Genomic DNA, 21,382 nt, shown 5'->3' with positions numbered 1-21,382 from the left:
TGCCCCACCTCTCCCCCCCCCCCCCCCCCCCTCCGCCCCCCCCCCTCAATACAACCACAGAATACTCTGCGTGGAACAGGGTCCCAAATGCCCAACACAGCCGCAAGATGCAAGAAATGGCCGCCCCCTCCCGGAACATCCCCCCGCCTCCCTGTGCCCCGGTGAAAAATTGCCCCGGTCCCGGGAAAAGCACCCCACCGCAGGCCAGGGGAGGTGCCAGTCTGAACCTAAACCCCAACCAAGGCTGCCCTGGCGTAGGAAGAAAACGGCAGGAGGAGACCGGGGGGGGGGGCGAGACGGCCCGGAGGGGGGAGCAGGCGGCGCAGCGTGAGCACACTAACTGGCTTGGGGTGGTCAAGATAGCAGAGGATGTCTGGCCCAGCACTCAATGAAGGCGGGAGTATGTCTAAAAGACACGCGACATACACATCGGAGAAAACGAGAGGAGAGGGTGTCCTGTGAATCGGACCACTAAAATGCGAATAAATCACCGCTTCGAAAAGAAAAAAGGACCGAAAGGACCCGCAGCGGCGGCAAAACCCTGCGTAGAGGAATGATCACGATACCCCCCAGGCAAGAAATGCTGCCAGCAGGGGGCGTGCAGGAAGTGCAGCGCGGCTAGGAGGGGGGGACCCGACGCGGCTGGGGCAGGCGCTGCAGGGAGCACAGGAAGCCCGCAGGGTGCAGGCGCCCACCAGTGGCGACCTGGGCACCCGACCGGGTGCGGAAGACCAAGGGGCCGCAGAGCAGGAAAGGCGGGCGGGAGCAGGGGAGAACGCCCCGCTCGCGGGAGCCACCGCTCCAAGGCCGGCGCAGCCAGGAGGTGAAAACTCCTCCCACCGCCCCCACAGCAGACCCGGCCCGCCGGGGACTCGCGAGCCCCACCACCCTCCCCTAACTAAGAAGGACTTCCTAGGTGAAAGGGAGGCAGAAAGGGAAGCCCGGGGTGGAGGACGCACTCACCTTAACACCACGTGAGGGCGGCCAGACAGGATGGGCACTGTCGTCAAAACAGCATCAGGGCAGCCAGGCAGGAGGGGCACCGTCGTCCGGTCAGCAAAGAGGTCGCTCTGAGGGCGGGAAAGGTTTAAATACCTTCCCCCCCGCCCCACCCCCCTACCGGAAGTGACGCCGCACCGGGGGAACCCACCCGGGTCCCCTCAACACTGCACTGCTGGTGAATGTGCCATCCTGTGGCACTAAGGCTGGCCGCCCTCTTAGGAGGGCACCCTTCGTGAGCCCGGGGCAGCCTGGCAATTGTTTGACTTTTCTAACTTCCAGGAAAAACCACCCTTATTGTATTGACAGCAAGCACATCCACTGGCTGCTGATGTTCCATTTTCTTTTTTAGATTTAACATATTTTGGGCATTGGTTGGCTGTAAAAGTGTTTTATGAGTGCTTTCTTTTTAAAAGTACGTTCTTTTTTAATGTTTGCCTCTTTTTAATTGACTGATTTAAGAAGTGGCGTAAGGAGAACCTGATCATTACAAATTGTGACATTTCCTTTGAGAAGTGATCACGATATGAGTGTTGTGGTTAATGCAATAAATACACTCTAAAATGTAGGGAATAGAGGCAGTCACACGTTCAGTTCCTTTTATGAAAGGAAACCAGGCAGAAAAATCTAGGTTAAGGCAACATCCTCTGACTTTGCTGATGACACATTCCCCTTTATTCTCAGCGCTCTGAAAGCATGATTGCATTGGTGCTGAGGTAAAAGCCATTACTGGCAATGTTCTCCTTGTACGTGTACCAAAGGAAAGTGTGGTACAGAGACTCCTCCAAGGAGGTGCAAATGACTCGTTAAAAGGTTTTGTACTTTGGTACCGACCAGTGGCCATCCTCTTTCTGTGATTATGGGAGAGGTGAGTGCGTTGGTGTGTGAGAAATAGGATCCCTGCAGCTTCATGACGGCCTAGGTTGTTTCCCACACTCCTATTAGCCACGTACACTATGGGTCCCAGTGGTTACATTTGTTAATGTTTGCTGGGTTTAGCGTTCATTTCATTTAGATGGACCAACTTCCTGTGGACTGCATTCTCTCTTCCCTTGAAGTTTTTCCTGGAATCTCTTAGAGATATGATTTCTCTTACAACACAAATCTCAAGTGCTAAAAATGTTCGGCTGTCTGCACCTCTCTCAGGAGAGCATTTTAGTCACCTAACTGGACCCCAGAGTAATGCTGATCATGATTATTGGAAAATCCTGAGTATTTCACAAACTGGAGGATTTGGAGACGTTCCGAGAAGCACGTCAAGACTCTGCCATTGACATAACTTGTGTCTAAAAACGAACACTGCTCAATTATCGCACCTACATGCTTAACTTACTGTACTGATAACTAAAGAGAAACTAAAGGAGTGGCAAACAGTCTCACAATAGAAATGATATCTCTACGTCTGTGGGACAAAAGAAAAATATTACTCTAAACTGAAGATAATCTTGCTACGATGGCTCGTCCATCCCAAAATGGATGGCTTGTGCCTCATCCTTCTGTGACTTCTCTGACTATAGGATCAACTGGCCAAAATGTAAAGCCTTACCACTAACTAAATACATGACCCGGAATGTAATTGTCAGGAGGAGGCACAAGCGAATCCTAAATCAGCCTGTTCTCAACCCCCTGGTAGCCAGGCACAGAGCAGTGAGGCTCTTTTCAGAGGCAATTTGTAAAGCATTAGTGCAACACTTCAAACAGTAATAAAGTGAAAAACGCCACACAAAAGAATCCCACACTAAATTAGCAAATTAGAGTAATTTTTAATAAACAAGGCCAAAATGACGACAATCCAATTAGTAGTACAGAAGATATGGAATTGTAAAGATTTCAGTGAAAATAGCACCAAAAAGCACAAAGCACCAACTGTGGATATCTCGTTGCACTGGACTAGGACAAAGTCATAAGTTCAGGCTTATTGCAATGGAGTACAGGCTGGCTACAGGGGCTTAGTTAGGTCCACTTAACAAAGTACTTTAAATCCTGGTTTGTAGGACGTTGTGTGGGTCTGTTGAAGAAGTCTATAGTGCAAATAGGAAGAAGTTCCTTTTGCTAGCGCGAGCACAATTTCAAAGGGCTAATGAAGCCTCTAATAGTTTCATCCAATAGGGAAAATATAAATCAGTAGTCGTAATTTTTCTCAAAACAATTGATTTATTCTCAATTTGATTTGTTCACGGTGTGATTTATAATTGTTGATAGAATCCTTTATAGCATTATAAAACGTTATCCGTCTTGCAAAAGTAACAACCATAGACCCAATGCATTTCGGGTTCAGTGCGAACCCTTCGTCAGGGGTAATTCTTGAGGCTGTAAATAACAAAAAGGCAAATCAAACTGTGGTCCTCATTTGACAAATTAAAGATACTACACAAGGTCATGCTTAAATATGCGGTGTCAGGGACACGGAGTGACACTCTCTCCGTTAGTACTAAAAGACTATCACATAGTGGAAATACACGATCGAAGTGGTCTAAATAGAAAAGTACATGCCTTAGTGAGCATCAGAAGTGCTGGAGTCTCAAAGGTCGGAGAAATTGTAAAATGTGAACAACTGAAAAGAACGAAATGAGTGAAATACACTAGAGCGAACCCATGATGACGGAAACCAAATAAAGTGCGATGTTACGTCTAGAGACTGGCGTGTCTTTAACAGGTAGAAAGAGGCTGAAGTGCAAAAAGATTGTGCCGGTTGGAGGGGTAAAGAAAGACGATGATACAAGAGGTCCGTACAAGAGAACCTTACAAGCTTACCCGGGAAGTGCAAGTGAGTTCACATCCGGCGAGAACACGTCCGGCAGGGGAGCTGGCATGTGATCGTCGGAACGGTGGAGGTTTAAATGGAAAATAGAAGACGGGTGGTACAATCAAAGAATAGAGATAGAAAGAGTGCGCGACGGAGTTGACTCCGAATACATTGCGTAAAGCGTTTCCGATGTGACGAGTAAAAGAAAAACGGGTGATGTTTTAAGAGAATGGAATAGAAATAGAGGAGGTACACATAAGAAACATAGTGTGAACCATAACAGTGTTTCTAAAATAGATTAAAGAAAACATGAGTATTATGCTCAAAGAAGGTACACATGAGAAATGACACGAAATACGTAGTGTGAGGCATAGCAATGTTTACAGGAAGCAATTAAGTTCGATACGATCATTGAGTCCCAGAGGCTGCAGGGATTGCAGTTTTTTAGTCCAATAGAATTCTGCCCTTGCAAGAGTCTTCTGAGGGTCAGCATCATTGCGAGTTTTAAGTGACTATAAAACGGTAAACCGAAGCTGGGAGATGTTATGCTTAGCTTCTAACCAGTGTACTACGACAGTAGATTTCTCATTTTTAGTGCGAATCTTTATTTTGCGTTCAGTTCTTCCGACGTAGATTTTACCACAAGGGCATTTGAGTGCATAGATTACATTAGATGTGTCACAGGTGCTGGAGTGACGTAGTTTTATTTTGTGGCCTTTGGTAGGATGAATGAAAAGGTCTCCGGGTATTACATTGTTGCAGTGCACACAGTTAAGACACCTTTGCATACCTTTAAAAGTCGCGTTGGAAGTGGTAGATGGTGGGTTAAGCAGCTCTTTCAAGTTCTTTGATCTTTGCATGGCGAAAATAGGTTTTTGTGGAAACAAAGTGGAAAGATCAGGTTCTGTCTGGATGATGTTCCAATGCTTCATGATGATAGATTTGACGGTAGTAGCTTGTGTAGAATGTTTAAGAACACAGACCAGTGGATTGGTCTGTTTCTTCTTAGTACGTTGTAGTAAGCTGTTGCGCTCGGTCATAGTGAGTCTGTGTTTGGCCTCATTCAGCAGTTGTGGTGGATATCCTCTTTTCAGGAATCGATCTGCAAATTTGTTGGTGATTGAAATCACTTCATCGGGATCCGAAGTGATTCTTTTGAGTCTGATAAATTGCGAGTACGGTAAATGTTTCTTCAAGGTAGACTGGTGAAAGCTGTCAAAATGGAGAGAGTTTTCCTGTCGGTAGGCTTAATGTACACTTTAGTTTGAATGGATCCTTGGGTGATTTGAATGAGTACATCCAGAAAATTGATGTTGTGTTGATTTATTTGATAAGTGAACTTAATTCGATCATGGATATGATTAAGTTCAGAGATGTTGCATTCAAGATCACTGCGATCACCTTTCCAGATAATAAGAATGTCATCAATATAGCGTTTGTAGAGAACCAGATTATGAGACCACTTATAGTTTCCAAGAATATGTTCTTGTTCTAGTTTGGCCATGAAAATGTTGGCGTACGAAGGCGCTCCGGCAACGATGTTCCATTGTTTTGGGCGTAAAAAACACCCTTCCATTCAAAGTAGCTGTGGTATAATGAGAATTGAAGAAGTTCTAAGAGAAACACTTTTTCAGCACAGACGTGATCTTGATTCAATAAGGCCCATTCAGTGGCTTCGACACCATCTCCATGGGGACTGGAGGTGTAGAGGGAAGTCACATCGATTGTACATAACCACCACTGTTCAATATCTTGTGTTTCAAGACCATTCAAAATGTTGAGGAGATCAGTAGTGTCTTTGAGGTAAGACACTTGGTTTTGGACAATGGGTTGCAAAAAGTAATCGAGATATATGCCTATAGGTTCAGACAGGGAACCGCAAGCTGACACAATTGGTCGAAAAGGTGGTTTCTCTAGATTTTTGTGAATCTTAGGCAACATATAAAGTTTGGGCCTTCGTGGATATTCCGTGTAGAGGAACTTCTCTGTTTTTTTGCTGATCCAACCCATCTCTTCAGCGCGCTTTAGAATCTGTTTAAGGAGACACTGATAGCTGTGTGTGGGATCTTGGTCAGGTTTAGTGTAAGGGTCCGAGTCAACGATGTGTTGCATCACACACTCTTCATAAAAATTAGTGTCAAGCACTACAAGTGCTCCACCTTTATCAGCTTTTGCAAAAGTCAAAAGAGGATTGTTGGCCAATTGTTTTAGAGTACTCCATTCTTTGGCTTAAAAATTCACTTTGGTGTGTTTCCGGAAATTAATGTTGGTAATTTCAGCTTTGACCAACCTTTCGAAAGAATCAATAGACTTATGAGTGATCGGAGAGCAGAAAGTACTCTTGGGTTTGAACTCTTTAAATTGACCTGGATCATCAGATGGTATGAGTGGATCAAGTGGCATGGTGGAAGGTTCAATGATGCTGAAAAAATATTTGAGTCTTAAAATTCTAACAAACTTAAAGAAAGCAATTTCAGTTTCCGCTATGTTGCTTTGATAAGTTGGTACATACGAAGTGCCTTTATTTAGGACTGTAAGTTGAGCTTTAGAAAGTTGAATTGAAGAAATGTTGACAACTAGGTTGCTCGTGTTTTGCTCCGAAGGGATCTCTTGTCTGCTTCTGGAAATTGCTCCTTTCCTTTTGCCCCTCCTTGTTTTTGTGAGGGTTGATTGTTTGCGGCAGGGCTTGTGGCTAAAAAAGATTTCCGACTTTGAGAAGTAGATGGAATCTCTGTGACCGGTTCTTCAACGTTGGAGCTATTACTCACTGGGGGGCGCTTGTGGGCTACTTCTGAATCTGACACGACGCTTTCTTGGGAAGAATTAACATTCATGGGTTTCTGCCATTTACGCTGGTTATAAACTTCTGCCCAGGTGTAAACTTCGTCCAAACAAAAACAATAACATATTCTTGGAAACTATAAGTGGTCTCATAATCTGGTCCTCTACAAACGCTATATTGATGACATTCTTATTATCTGGAAAGGTGATCGCAGTGATCTTGAATGCAACATCTCTGAACTTAATCATATCCATGATCGAATTAAGTTCACTTATCAAATAAATCAACACAACATCAATTTTCTGGATGTACTCGTTCAAATCACCCAAGGATCCATTCAAACTAAAGTGTACATTAAGCCTACCGACAGGAACAACTCTCTCCATTTTGACAGCTTTCACCAGTCTACCTTGAAGAAACATTTACCGTACTCGCAATTTATCAGACTCAAAAGAATCACTTCGGATCCCGATGAGGTGATTTCAATCACCAACAAATTTGCAGATTGATTCCTGAAAAGAGGATATCCACCACAACTGCTGAATGAGGCCAAACACAGGCTCACTATGACCGAGCGCAACAGCTTACTACAACGTACTAAGAAGAAACAGACCAATCCACTGGTCTGTGTTCTTAAACATTCTACACAAGCTACTACCGTCAAATCTATCATCATGAAGCATTGGAACATCATCCAGACAGAACCTGATCTTTCCACTTTGTTTCCACAAAAACCTATTTTCGCCATGCAAAGATCAAAGAACTTGAAAGAGCTGCTTAACCCACCATCTACCACTTCCAACGCGACTTTTAAAGGTATGCAAAGGTGTCTTAACTGTGTGCACTGCAACAATGTAATACCCGGAGACCTTTTCATTCATCCTACCAAAGGCCACAAAATAAAACTACGTCACTCCAGCACCTGTGACACATCTAATGTAATCTATGCACTCAAATGCCCTTGTGGTAAAATCTACGTCGGAAGAACTGAACGCAAAATAAAGATTCGCATTGGAGAACACAAAAGTAACATTCGCACTAAAAATGAGAAATCTACTGTCGTAGTACACTGGTTAGAAGCTAAGCATAACATCTCCCAGCTTCGGTTTACCGTTTTATAGTCACTTAAAACTCGCAATGATGCTGACCCTCAGAAGACTCTTGCAAGGGCAGAATTCTATTGGACTAAAAAACTGCAATCCCTGCAGCCTCTGGGACTCAATGATCGTATCGAACTTAATTGCTTCCTGTAAACATTGCTATGCCTCACACTACGTATTTCGTGTCATTTCTCATGTGTACCTTCTTTGAGCATAATACTCATGTTTTCTTTAATCTATTTTAGAAACACTGTTATGGTTCACACTATGTTTCTTATGTGTACCTCCTCTATTTCTATTCCATTCTCTTAAAACATCACCCGTTTTTCTTTTACTCGTGTCATCGGAAACGCTTTACGCAATGTATTCGGAGTCAACTCCGTCGCGCACTCTTTCTATCTCTATTCTTTGATTGTACCACCCGTCTTCTATTTTCCATTTAAACCTCCACCGTTCCGACGATCACACGCCAGCTCCCCTGCCGGACGTGTTCTCGCCGGATGTGAACTCACTTGCACTTCCCGGGTAAGCTTGTAAGGTTCTCTTGTACGGACCTCTTGTATCATCGTCTTTCTTTACCCCTCCAACCGGCACAATCTTTTTGCACTTCAGCCTCTTTCTACCTGTTAAAGACACGCCAGTCTCTAGACCTAACATCGCACTTTATTTGGTTTCCGTCATCATGGGTTCGCTCTAGTGTATTTCACTCATTCCGTTCTTTTCAGTTGTTCACGTTTTACAATTTCTCCGACCTTCGAGACTCCAGCACTTCTGATGCTCACTAAGGCATGTACTTTTCTATTTAGACCACTTCGATCGTGTTTTTCCACTATGTGATAGTCTTTTAGTACTAACGGAGAGAGTGTCACTCCGTGTCCCTGACACCGCATATTTAAGCATGACTTTGTGTAGTATCTTTAATTTGTCAAATGAGGACCACAGTTTGATTTGCCTTTTTGTTATTTACAGCCTCAAGAATTACCCCTGACGAAGGGTTCGCACTGAACCCGAAATGCATTGGGTCTATGGTTGTTACTTTTGCAAGACGTATAACGTTTTATAATGCTATAAAGAATTCTATCAACAATTATAAATCACACCGTGAACAAATCAAATTGAGAAATCAATTGTTTTGAGAAAAATTACGACTACTGATTCATATTTTCCCTATTGGATGAAACTATTAGAGGCTTCATTAGCCCTTTGAAATAGTGCTCGCGCTAGCAAAAGGAACTTCTTCCTATTTGCACTATAGACTGGATGTTTACCAACAGGCGCCCATGGACAGTTGCCTTAGCGCTGGTAGCACTCCCTTAAACACGAATAACCATCCTGAATGTTACACTGAGTGCACGTTGACACTTCGTTCTGTTGAAGAAGTGTCACTCTACCCTAGAGATGCGGCGGTTTCAAGATGCAGTGAGGCTGCGATGCGAGGTCCTGCGTTGTCGTTGAGGAACCCCGCGACAATGGCATGCAATGCGAAGTCCTGCGTCGAGGATGCCCTGCGCAGTCGACCAATGCGTCCGTTCCGAGGGGCAGCGATGCGGAGTCCAGCGTTGTTGTTGAGGCTGCAGTTGACGAAGATGCAAAGGCCTGAACCGAGCATGCATCGCACAGCTGCAGTTCCAATGAGGCAGCGTGATGTGATGCATGCCTTTGCGACGGAGGATACCACTCAGTAGCGGTGATGCGTCGGTTCTGCTCTGGGTTGTGCCACGCAGCAGAGGTGATGCCTCGATTCCTCTGGATCCACATAGGCTGGCAGAGTAACTTAGGCCCACTTCCACGGGTCCAGGACTGGAGTGGCACTACTAGGCAGGGTAGACTCACAGATGGCAGAGTCTAGGTGCTGGGGTCAAGGTTGTCGAAGCCTTTTTTCCCTGAGGCTCACATCGGGAAACCAGTCAATTAGCCCTTGGAGTCCTCTGGTATCCTAGGTTCAACAGATGAAGGTCCAGTCCTTCTCACCCAAGCAAGAGGGCACCAGGTCAGCACAGCAGGGAGGCAGTCCTTCAGAGCAGCAGTCCAGTGGAGTTGCAGTCCTTTCAGCAGCACTCCAGTCCTTCTTCCTGTCAGAGTAGCCACAGGTCCTGAAGTATACTGAAGAGTTGATGTCTATCATCCAATATTTATATCTGGGCCTTCCTTTGTACTTGGAGAAGCTTAGAACAATCCCTTTGAAGTCCCCAGGCATCATGCCTTCTCTACCTTGGCTCCAGACTGACTACAGGGGGTATGCAGCCCTTTGTGTGGAGGCAGGACAGAGTTTATTCAAGTGTAAGTAGGGCTGTGCCCAGCTCCGCCCTCCCACCCTGCCAGTGATGTCCCATCCAGGCACACCTAAGCTCCTTATTATGTGTGGCTGTCTAGGAAGAATACACAAAGCCCAACTGCCAACTACACCCAGTCGTGTGCCCAAGAGTGACATTTTCAGTATTTTAACTAAAAATCCGACTTCACCATAAGATAGGATTTTTCATTACAATTCCAAAGACACCAAGCATGAACTGGTTACCTGCTCTCATTTGGAAATTACAGCTTATTCAAGGTGATAAAGTAACTCCAATGTTATCATATGTGAGAGGTAGGCCTTGCATAAGTTAAAAACGAATGTAATAGTTTTCACTACCAGGGCATGTAAAACTTAAAGTACATGTTCTACTTTTTAAATACATTGTACCCTGCCCTCTGGGCTGTCCATGGCCTTCCCTAGAGGTGACTTTTAAGTATTAAAAAGGAAGGTTTGGGCCTGGCAAAAAGGTTTATTTTGCCAGGTCGAAATGGGAGTTTAAAACTGCACACACAGGCTGCAATGACAGGCCTGAGACATGTTTAAAAGGCTAATAAAGTGGGTGGCACAATAAGTGAGGCAAGCCCACCACTAGCATTTCATTTACAGGCCCTGGGTACATGTAGTACCACTTTACTAGGGACTTACAAGTAAATTAAATATGCTAATTGGGATAATCCAAAGTTACCATGTTTAGAGGCGAGAGCACAAGCACTTCAGCACTGGTTAGCAGTGGTAAAGTGAGCAGAGTCCTAAAGAAAGCAAAAACAAAGTCGGCAAACAGGAGGGTTGAAGGCAAAAAGTTAGGGGGTAAACCACACCAAGGATGCCAAGTCTAACAAAGACCATGGACTTTGTCTTGAGTTGTACTCAGCCCAGTTTTAAAGTTTCGAAACGACATGTAATTGCTATGCGAGTGGGACTTAGGCTCCCACACCGGAAGTCATATTATGTAGTGTACTTACTGCTGCATACGGCCCACAGTACTCATTGTGCCGATGAATAACCAACCTTGATGATTATTGGACAAGCTGCCACACAAGCAGCACAAGGATGTTACTTACTCTACTGTGAAAGTACAAGCGTACTGGACAATGACAACCTGTTGACAACCTAATTTTACACTCCACAGCACATGTATAAACTCTCATTCATAAACGTTTGGGTGTCTGTGGCAGATTGCGCATGGCTGCACCCATTTGAAATAATGGAAGACGAGAGGATGTGGCCTAACGGCTAGATCGGTCGACCTCAAAGGAACTGGGTTGGAGTCTCTGCAGAGACGCTCAACATGCTGTGATTCTGGGCAAATCACGTAATCTCCCCGTGCCTATATAAAAAATGAATGTGTCCATGTGTAATGTAACTGGTGCTCATGTAAAGTGCTCTGATACCTTCGGGTCGAGTTCGTGCTATATAAAACTCTTTAAAAAGTAAAAAAAATAAAAAAAATTATGGAAGAATCTGCATTGGAGGCCACCCGATAGGCTGGTGGAATTACTGGGAAGGGGAATAAGGTTCATTAACAACCTTATTCTAGGAAGCAGTTTCAAGTCCTGTGACGTCTTACTAATTGAATTTAGCCTTCTTGTCCGCGAACCTAGCAAATATTGTCAACCAACCTATTGCCTAAAAAGGGCTATGGGAACGTCTGTCAGACTTGCCTGTTTTTACCATGATGAATTAAATGTGAATCTTATATCACTAGAGAGAGTGAGAGAAGCAAAACAGTTGCAATCTCCCAAATATATATGTTTTCACAAAGAGCAACCGTTGTTATCTATTTCCAAAGGTTGTTCAATAGATTCCCGGAATCAATTTTTGAATTAGTCCTGATTTGTCCTATTTAACGGATGTTATCCTAAGACATAACCATTATAGATGTTAGGATATCCAAAGATATTGGAGAAGACGCCTCACTCACTAATAGTGACATGCTTCATCATAGGCGTCTTTCCACACCCAGGTGAGATGGTACTGCCTGGGCGGACTCAACCAAAAGATGTTATGGGAGTTCTTATATACATTTTTTTCTGGTTATGCAAGGAACCAGTTTGGTAATAAATTTAAAAATACCTTCAGGTATACCCCAATGCTTTGCTTTATTCGTGGGGTACCTGGGGTATCAGATAAAAAACGTATGTTTTAATGGGGTTATTTTGAACTATTTGTTTCAAATGTACCCGCTTATGGATGCCAACATGTTTCGGCCAGCACCATGAGCCCTTTCGGGTCTGGGGCCTTCTTCAGGGCTGTACTATCTGCTCAAAGGTTTCCCTGACTATTGTTTAATATTGTACTACATATAAACAATAATTAAAATGAGGCCTATCGCACTCACCTATTCTTTTGAATTCCAGTAGATTATCTGTAAAAAAGGACAATTATATATCCATATTAATTTTCTAAGTAGAACTCCACCATTTTGGTGACATCTATAAATAGTTAGATTATTCTAATCTGTACCAATCTACCTAGGGTTAAATGTGATCCAGTGTCAACCCCTACCCTCGTATATCTGTGTCTTGTTACACCCGTGTTGCTGTACTAAAACTCAATTTCTAATTGCTGCTTCCAAACAGTCTTATCTAATCTTTATAATAGTTTCTTCCATCCAATATTATTCGGTGTGATTAGTTTTTGTGGACACACAACTATCTCATGTTAGATGAGGTGATTTGTGTAGTGTTTATAGGATAACAAGCTCGGCGGTGTTAAATTTCACCTCCCCCCCATATATTTATGCTTCTATTTAAGATGTTAATCTAGTAAAAAATCCTTAGATACACTTGCCTCACCTACTGGTTAGTGCAATATTGCACCATGCGGGTCTCGTGACTTATAGTGCCGTCTTGTAGTCACACAATGGAGAAGAAACATATAGAAAAGTTTTAATATGAAAGTCATTAAAAACCCTAAACTATCCTCTTATCTTTACCCAACAATCATTATTGGATTCACAGTCTGGTTAGTACTTCTGTATGGTGTGATAAAAAAGTCACCCCCTTGATGCAAATTAAATTATTTTTTTCTCTTTTATTACATTAGGTCGTAATTTCTTATTTTCGGGTACTCAAAATCCGCATTTGTTGTGGATTACTATTTTGATTGTACAAAACTCAAGGTACGTAGACACTCCACTCATCATGCTTATTTGTTTAAGCTGTATTGGTCACCAGCCTGTCTTTGTTTGGTGAGACTTGGCTCTGCTAGAAATGCAAGAGCTGTGAAGGTGACATTTTCCCTTTACTATTTTCATGTCCATATTTATCACCACACTCATCCCAAGTCTGGTGGGGAACTCTTTTCATGACTATGCATTATTGCATGATCTGTCAGATGTATGAGTCACAACAGACCTTGGCCAAGACCCTCGCTATAGCTAAGATCTGTATTCTGAGAAACTTAAAACCTTCAGTAATCCTTGAGCAAGGTATGGCTGCAGGATATGATGAGATGACCACGTACTAAAGTCTGATATATAGACTTGGTGATCAGGTGCACCTGTTCAACAGCATCTGGGTGCCACTCCTATCTGCACCTCCGTAAGTCCCACGGACGCAAGAGGGCAGAGACCAAACAAATCTCCTACAGGAGGTTAACGTGTGTTAGGAATGGCCTCCATGGCCAATGTTGCTTTCTTCCATATGGTAATGGCATGAACAATGTAACTACAAACTGCAAAACTAACTACGTGTCTTTCATTAGTCTTGGCGCAACTTCCAAGACTTGCACAGTCCGGATAGCTATTGATCAAGAAGGTTTGTTTTTATTATTTTGTTGATTGCTACTGTGTGTGCTACATCTTAGTTGAACATTACAGGATTCTTAATTGTTTTAAGGACTTCTGATTAGACAGGCTTCGCTGATTAGAATGTCAGGGCTCCTGCTCTAGATATTTAGAACTATGGAATTCGTGTCTTCTGTAAACGCTAAACTGGGGAGCTAGGCTTCTTTCTGGTCCATTTTCTACTTCCTGATTCACTCCTTCAACCCACAGCAGCAACCTACCTGTTTTCCTTCCCACCTTCTTTGTGCACTGACATTCTGTATGTGTTTGTGATCCACACATGACTTCCATAACCAATACAGTTTTAGTAACATTTTTGTTTATTGTGGTTATTGTGTTTTTGACTTTGTATATTGCATTGTGACTCACGCTACCGTAAACCTGTCAATGAAGAGTTTGTTTAAAATAGTTACATGGCAAGGCTGCAGATAGTGCTCCGTATTCTGCCTTTATTCAGATAGTATGCTGCCCAGTTGTTCTTCTTTGCAGCATAATATTCAATCAGCCCTGCCTCGTGGTTGCGTCTTTCATTGCTGCATTATTCAAGCGGCTCCAATAACAGAATAAAAACATTGTTTATCGCTTATTGCTATGTTATTATATGTTATGGGGATTTCTAGAGTGCACTATCACCCGGGAGGGTATCCTGGTGCTGAGCAGGTGAGTCTAGCCACACCTGGGGCCTAGTGGAACTGCTCAGAAAAGCCAGATATAGCTTGTTGTGGAATTCAAGAAGCGAGTAGGAAGCTGGTATGCGTGGAGGCTTTAGGAGCGTTGTAGGAGAAGGCTCGACCACCAGGTCTGGATTTCCATATGCGAGGGATGTGTGCAAGTAAGGTTCTGGACAAGCGAAGGTGTCTGGAAGGTTTGTGAAAGCAGATGCAATTGTTGAGGCATGCTGGGCGGGTGTTATGTAGTTCCTTAAAAGTATGGGTGAGGAGTTTGAATTGTACTTGTTTGTGAAGTGGGAGCCAGCGGAACTCCTTCAGGTGTGGTGTGGTGTGATGCGAGTGCAGCGTGGGAGGTTGAGGGTGATTCCGGCCCCCACGTTCTTAATTGTCTGCAGATTTCTGGAGAGATTTTTTGTTGATCCCGGCATAGAGGGTGTTCCTGTAGTCCAGCTTGCTTGTGACAAGGTCGCGCATGCCTGTTTTCCAGGTACTGACTGGGAGCCATTTGAAAATCTTCCTCAGCATCTTCAGGGTATTGAAACACATAGCAGTGATGGCATTGACTTAGGCTGTCTTGTCGAGCAGGATAATCCCAAGGATTTTGGCATGGGTCGTGGGCTGGGTGTCGGTCCTAGCTCTGTTGGCCCCCAGGTAGAGTCCCATGTTGATGTGCTGTTTCCGAAGCTATCGAATTTGGTCATGTTGGTACTCACTTAAGGTAGTTGGTCTTCATCCAGTGGGCAATTTGTCATGTAGGCATTCAACTTGATCTTGCTCCTGGGTGTTTTGTTCATGAGGGAGTGAATGATTTGCATTCTTTCTGCATAGGAGAGTATGTTGATGGTAGAGTGGATGATGCTGGCTAGAGGGAGAATGTATGCGTAGAAGAGGGTTGAACTTAAGAAAGATTCTTGCGAACTCCACAGATCAGGTCACCGACATCCAAGGTGTACGGTGCCAGGCTGACTGACTGGGTCCTTCCACTCAGGAAGGAGCAGATCCATCAGAGCGTGTGTCCTTGGATTCCAGTGTTGTGTAGGCTTTGGATGAGAATGTGGCGAGAGACTTTGTAAAATGCTGCAGAGCTGTCCAGGAGGATAAAGATTGCCATGTCTCCTCCGTCCAGAGTCATGTGGATGTCATCTGTGGTGGCAATAAGGGCAGTTTTGCTGTGTCTGGGTCTGAAACCAGATTGAGTAGTATAGAGGAGTTAGTGGTCATTGAGGTACTCAGGGCGGTTTCTGTTTATCCTAAAATGTAAAGCTTGGAGGCTCGGTGTCTGCATTCTGGACTTTTTTGTCACTGTGTTGGAATTGCTACTAATGGGAAAAAAAACTCAATAATTAATATTATGTCCTTCAATGTACTGATTGCTGCTGACTTTTATGTACTTTGTATCTGCTGCAGTTATCTGATAGGGACTTCTAGTCACATATTCCTTACCTTAAATAATTCCAGGTGTCAGCCAGGATCCAGAAGAGTTTTGAGCATTACCCCTGCGTACCGGTAGGTGCTGCTCTTCGGCTCTGCATCAGTGCCAGAAGTGCCATGCGCGGTACCTATATAGGCGCCATCCCAGCGTGTGGATGTCAGAACTTTCCTTTCCATGCCAGATAGCTCTGATCCAGTCTGAGCTACCTTCGGTCATTTTTTGAATGGCTTTTCTTGCTGACTTTTGTCAACTCTCGTTGAGATTTTTCTCTCCTGTTGTAAGGAAGTTACCCTAGAACCGGCTGGTTTCAAGCCATGTGGTGCCTGTCACAGACAGATGTCTTACAGACCCCCACTTGGTGTGTTTGTGGTGCTTGGAGCATGTCCACTACTCCAAATCCTGTGAAGACTGCCAGACCATCCATCTGAAGGTACTGAAGAGTGATCCCCCAAGTTCCTCACTGCCTGACGTCGGACGACCCGGCGATGCTTAAGATCCCGGTCATGCAGAAGGTCCCGGGATCGTTCGCAGAGCCGCACCCGCCAATCGTCATCTCACTTAAAGTAATCAGGGAAATCGGGTACATCCCACAAACATAAAAAAGTCGTAGAGGTCTTAAACTTCACTGCACCCCTCTAAGTCGTCCGACGAAGCACAGGAGCATTGGTGCTTCGTCAAAGCCTCAGTCAGTTTCCACTCTGTGCTTCCCTAATTTTCCGGGAGCAGGAGCAAGCTCTGCCCAGCTCAAAGAATTTTATGAGGCCCTGCACCTCATATTCAGGCAGCCTGGCCCCTCTGGAGCCCCTTCGCGCCCCACTGGTTCGGAAGGGGCCCCCACTGGATCCCTGTCATCCTGTGCGCCCTCAGATGAGATTCTACCGTCTGGACCCAAAAAGAACGTTTTCATTGTACCTGGACCACACAAAAGAGTTCCGAGTAGATGATCAACTCTTCGTGGGTTATGTAGGAGCTAAGAACAGAAGGGCATGCAGAAACAGACCATCTCAAGATAGATAGTGCTCTGAGTCCACAGCGTTAGTCAACAGAGTACCTGTCCCGGATATCTGTCAGGCAGCAATGTAGGTCTCCTTGCAAATGTTTATGAAACACTACTGTCTGGACAGACAGGTCTGTTGCGATGGCACTTCTCCCGTTCAGTCCTATAAGACTTTTTGATTTAAAATTGGTTTTGTAGACCCACCAAGGGGAGGCATAGCTTGGGTATCTATCTATCCTAAGGTAAGGAATCTACAGCTAGAAGACTATCAAATGAACAAGTTAATTACCTTCGGTACCGCCTTATGTAGTAGAGAGACTATCTATTCGCAGATTCCCTACCGAACCAAATGCAGTTATGGAGACTCCCTTCTGAGGGCCTTAGTTTTTCCACACCAGTGGTTAGTTCTCATCGTAGCTCCATGCTCCAGGCATGAAAAGTCATGAAAATAACTGACGTAAGTGCGCCAGGGTTGCCAGAGTACTGTGCATGTCACTTCTGGCGCGGCCGACACCACCTTCCGGGGCACAGGGTTATTGCTCAAAAACCTTCCTGATCTAGTCTAACGCCCGAGGATTATTCTAAAGTAAGGAATCTGCAGCTACATAGTCTCTACCAGGTAAGGTAGTAACTTGTTAGTTGTGTTTCCTGCTCACAGTAAATATATGAAGCAGTATGAGAGCAAAGTTGCGAATATCCTTGAACACACCGCCCATCCTATTGTGCAGGGCTGTACTGTACACATGGTTTTGCTGCACAAAAGCGACAATAATGCAAATGTGTGTTCCACTTTATTTCTAGCTGCCATATTTCATGAATGAGCTGACTCTCACTGAGCTGGACATGGGCGTGGCCATGCCGAAGATCCTTCAAGCTTTCAGACCCACAGTGGACCACCGAGGTAAACGGAAACAACCCTAAAATCGTTTTCCCGCAGTTTAGGTTTGTCAGAATCTCGAATGCCCTGTGGGGGGACAGTGGAGATGAACTGCCTCGAAGCCCCTGAAAAAGGTTACCCAGCGCACAGGCACTAACGCTGCTGCTCCATCGCTGAACAAGAGAGGCTTATGACAGTTTCATCCTCTTTGATGAGATTACAAACACAGACTTGGACATTCAGTTTTTCTTTACCTGTATCTGAAAGTTAATTCTTTTTACCAATAAGCAATTAATTCAGTGGCAGATGTTGGGAAAATGTGACATTCCTTTATATGTAAAGTTTGTTTAACATCAAGGTTTTTTTTTATGTTTATGAACACATATCTCAAACGAATGTCGAAATGTCACTACATTGACTTTGGGCTATACTTGGTCATCTCTCTGAGTTTGCTGACGTTGAGATTACTCTTTCGTGCCCACCACTCTTACATAAATATCACAAAACTGCTTCGTTGCATTTCGTCAGTATCAAAACAGAAGATTTTTCGCACTTGCATAAGAATAGGTCTGCCCCATTTTGCACCGTTTTGCTTCCTGTGTGAAAGAGAATGGATCCAGCAAGTGTACCTGAAGCAGCAGGCCACAATGACGTCTTATGAACAGATCTGTGGATACCTGGCTGTGCCCAGATTAACATAGTGATAACCAACACACAAAGATATGGTTTTTGTTTAACATAGGGTGATGTTTCCAACATTCTTACAATTATCAAGCAACAACCAAGCACATCATCCTGGAACATGTATGAGAGCACAGCCCACTCCCGCCACTGTCCCTCACCGGACCGACACAACTCAGAGAGCACTTTGGTGGCAGAGCCTTGAGATGAAGCCTTGACGGTGATCTTGCCCTCATACAAACCTGCGTTCATGTATGTGGGCAAATCACAATTTCCCACCGTGTAGCACAGATAATGTCAGAACAGTTCAGAGAGTGTAAGACACATTTACTGCCAAATTTGTATGTAAACCACTTGTTTGCAAACCTCCCTGCTCCTACCTTGGAAAATGACACAGCAAAAAATAACTTGTTCAAGGACAAGTATGTGTGCCCTGGAGGATGGGATCCTGTAGTGTGCACTGAAATCCTCAGATAGATTCCTGGTTGTAAGCACTTTTCCTAAAATGCGGTTGAATGTGGAAATGGGTGGGGAGTGGGGAACGGGGGCTCTTCTGATATCTTCTGCAGGATAGTGCCACTTGGTGAGTCCTTCCCTGTCTGTTTCATAAAATACTTGCTCTGTGGATGACCTCCTCCCGTAGAAGATTGAGGAACATTTTAATTTGCAGGCTGTGCCATGTGGACATCACTTGCTGCTGTGCGTCCAGCATTGCCCACCCTGTTGTTCCCTTCACCGCACTTATGAAATCACTGGTTAGTCCGTGGTGCCCCCGAGCTGACTATCATCGTATGACTCCTTCTAAATCAACCTCCCTCTGATCCAAAACCATGGCATGCCTCTTTGCCTCTATTCAGTGGAATTTAGTACAGGATTACAACTGGGCATTATTTATCAATATCAGGCACACAGACAACTATGGGGCAAGGCCAGGACCTCTTTGGCAAATTGAGGGAATATACTGAAAACATGTGATCCAACTGGTTATGATCTTTCAACTATGGTCTTTCCAACGTATTTCCCCAATTAAACCGTGTCCCTGGCTTCTCTAACCAGTTGTCTGTATACCATGGAACCAGTTTACCGAGTTGGAAGCTGATCCTAAAATGTATAACTCCCCACACCTGCAAGAGACAGATGTGAAGACTCAACACTTGCCTTCTGCCTGAGTTGCCATCGAGCTAAATTCCTTAACTCTAGGTACATTAACTTCACTTTTGTTCCCCAACGGCCCAAGCTACAAGTCCCTCCACATGCAACAATATTAACAATCCAGAAACATGTGTTACGAACACACAACAGGCTCTGACAAATAGAACACGGTCATAATCCTGCTTCTGGACTGGTGGCATGCTAGACCCCAAAGGGCGCTCCAATCCTCACTCTCAGACCGACCCCAGACTCCACAACTCTTGGGGCTTCTGCCATCTGACCTATGATTGAGCCCAACTGTTCTGCAGCCACTGTTCCAGGGCCCCTCCTCAGGCGGTTAGACGAGGCCTCTGCACCTCAGTACTTGAGTCCATGGTCACATCTGAAGGCATTAATATGTGCAGTAGTAAGCGGGTTCTGGTTCTACACCCAGAATGTGGCTACTAAAACCGCCCACAGACTGAGGACACCGGAACTCCGTGTTCCCGGATCAGTGGTAAGGAGTTTGCACCCACTTGACCAAAACTTGTTGGTGTTCCACACCAACACACTAGTAATACATTCCCCAGCAGACAAACAGCCACTACAATTTTTCTGTTATCCTTATGATCTAAAGTGATGCTTATCCAGTATGCTGGAACTGATCTCACAAAAAAGGAGTGTACGTATCTTCAAGAAATCGCAACCACACCCCCTCCGAGTGCGATACCCTAAAGGATGAAAAGCCCCACTCATTCACCACCACTGCCTAAATAGCTGCCTAAGTAACTACCTTGTTACACTTATCAGGAGCTGCTGTGGGGGCAAACACTTGGTTGTGTAGCATTGCAAGCACGTGCATAACCCTCATAGTGGGTGTGACACGTGCGTCTAGCGCCTGGGACGCTAGTTGCAGATCAAACTTTTAGCCGTTGAATCATTGCAGCATCCAGTGCACCCCCTTTGCCCTTTTGCATCTCCAACAGTTTCGAGTTTAGTACAAGCTGCTTTGCTTGGCTTGCATGCTTGATGGTTTACCCTTGCAGGCTCTTGGCAAGGAGCGTTGATTGGATACCTCACAAAATATCTAACTGAGCCCTGTTCGGCTAGCTAGCTGGTCCCCTGGGTTGCCACAGCAATTAGGAACAAAACTCTTTACATCACAAACACCGCCCAGATTCCAGCTGAATTTCCTGCCTCCTCATAACTTGCACCTTTTGTAGCGAGGGTCACAGCTCCCGCCCCTTAAGCAAACCCCAGATTATACCTCTCGTGGGTGGAGCTGAGATCCTAATCCTCTTATTAACGACAACTCAAACAAGCATTTGCAATGCAATAGGTCTCACATTTACCCGAGTTTGAGCTATTGACATTACAAATAATAATGCCTTTTTTATTTTTAAGCATAAATAAAAGGCATTGTTATTTACAATGCCAATAGCTGAAACTCTCGTAACTGCAAAACCTATTGCATTGCAAATGCTTGTTATCTTTATGTTGTCGGTATCTAGCTGTTATGGATATAGCCTCTGAGCTGAAGGGTGACAGGAAATGGGAAAGGGCACTAGAGCCGTGAGCAGTCAACTGTTACGGATATTCTTAATTTGGTGCCTGGAGGAAAAGGCACACGTGCCTTCTGAGGCAGTAATTGGCAGATAAGCAAAGAACACTGTCAAACAACACACACGTTCATTGAAACGTCAATCAAAGTGTGTTTGGGGCGATCGCATTTGTTTAAAGACAGTGTGCCGATGCTTGTTTGATAGCAGTCGCTATGCGGGATAAACACAGGCCTTAGGGCTCCTTAGATGACATCACTTCAGCACATACAGGAAACTCCATGCCATTACTGCACACCACATTCCAGCCCACACATTTCCTGT

The 21,382-nt window shown here is 44.6% G+C and overlaps 1 protein-coding gene across 4 annotated transcripts in view; it reads left to right on the top strand.

Moving 5' to 3' along the window:
- The window catches only part of TEX2 (testis expressed 2), a 672,400-nt gene that overhangs the window by 522,676 nt on the left and 128,342 nt on the right, over positions 1–21,382 (top strand). For all 4 annotated transcript variants that reach the window (XM_085617239.1, XM_085617240.1, XM_085617237.1 and 1 more), the window contains exon 7: positions 17,612–17,711. In XM_085617239.1, the coding sequence (XP_085473365.1) occupies positions 17,612–17,711 (100 nt within the window). The remainder of the gene's footprint in view (positions 1–17,611; positions 17,712–21,382) is intronic.

The sequence above is a fragment of the Triturus cristatus genome, chromosome 7 (genome assembly GCF_964204655.1).
Source record: "Triturus cristatus chromosome 7, aTriCri1.1, whole genome shotgun sequence".
NCBI classification, from domain to species: domain Eukaryota; kingdom Metazoa; phylum Chordata; class Amphibia; order Caudata; family Salamandridae; genus Triturus; species Triturus cristatus.
Note: the sequence above shows the minus strand (reverse complement) of the source record. Positions and strands in the feature narration are given on the sequence as shown.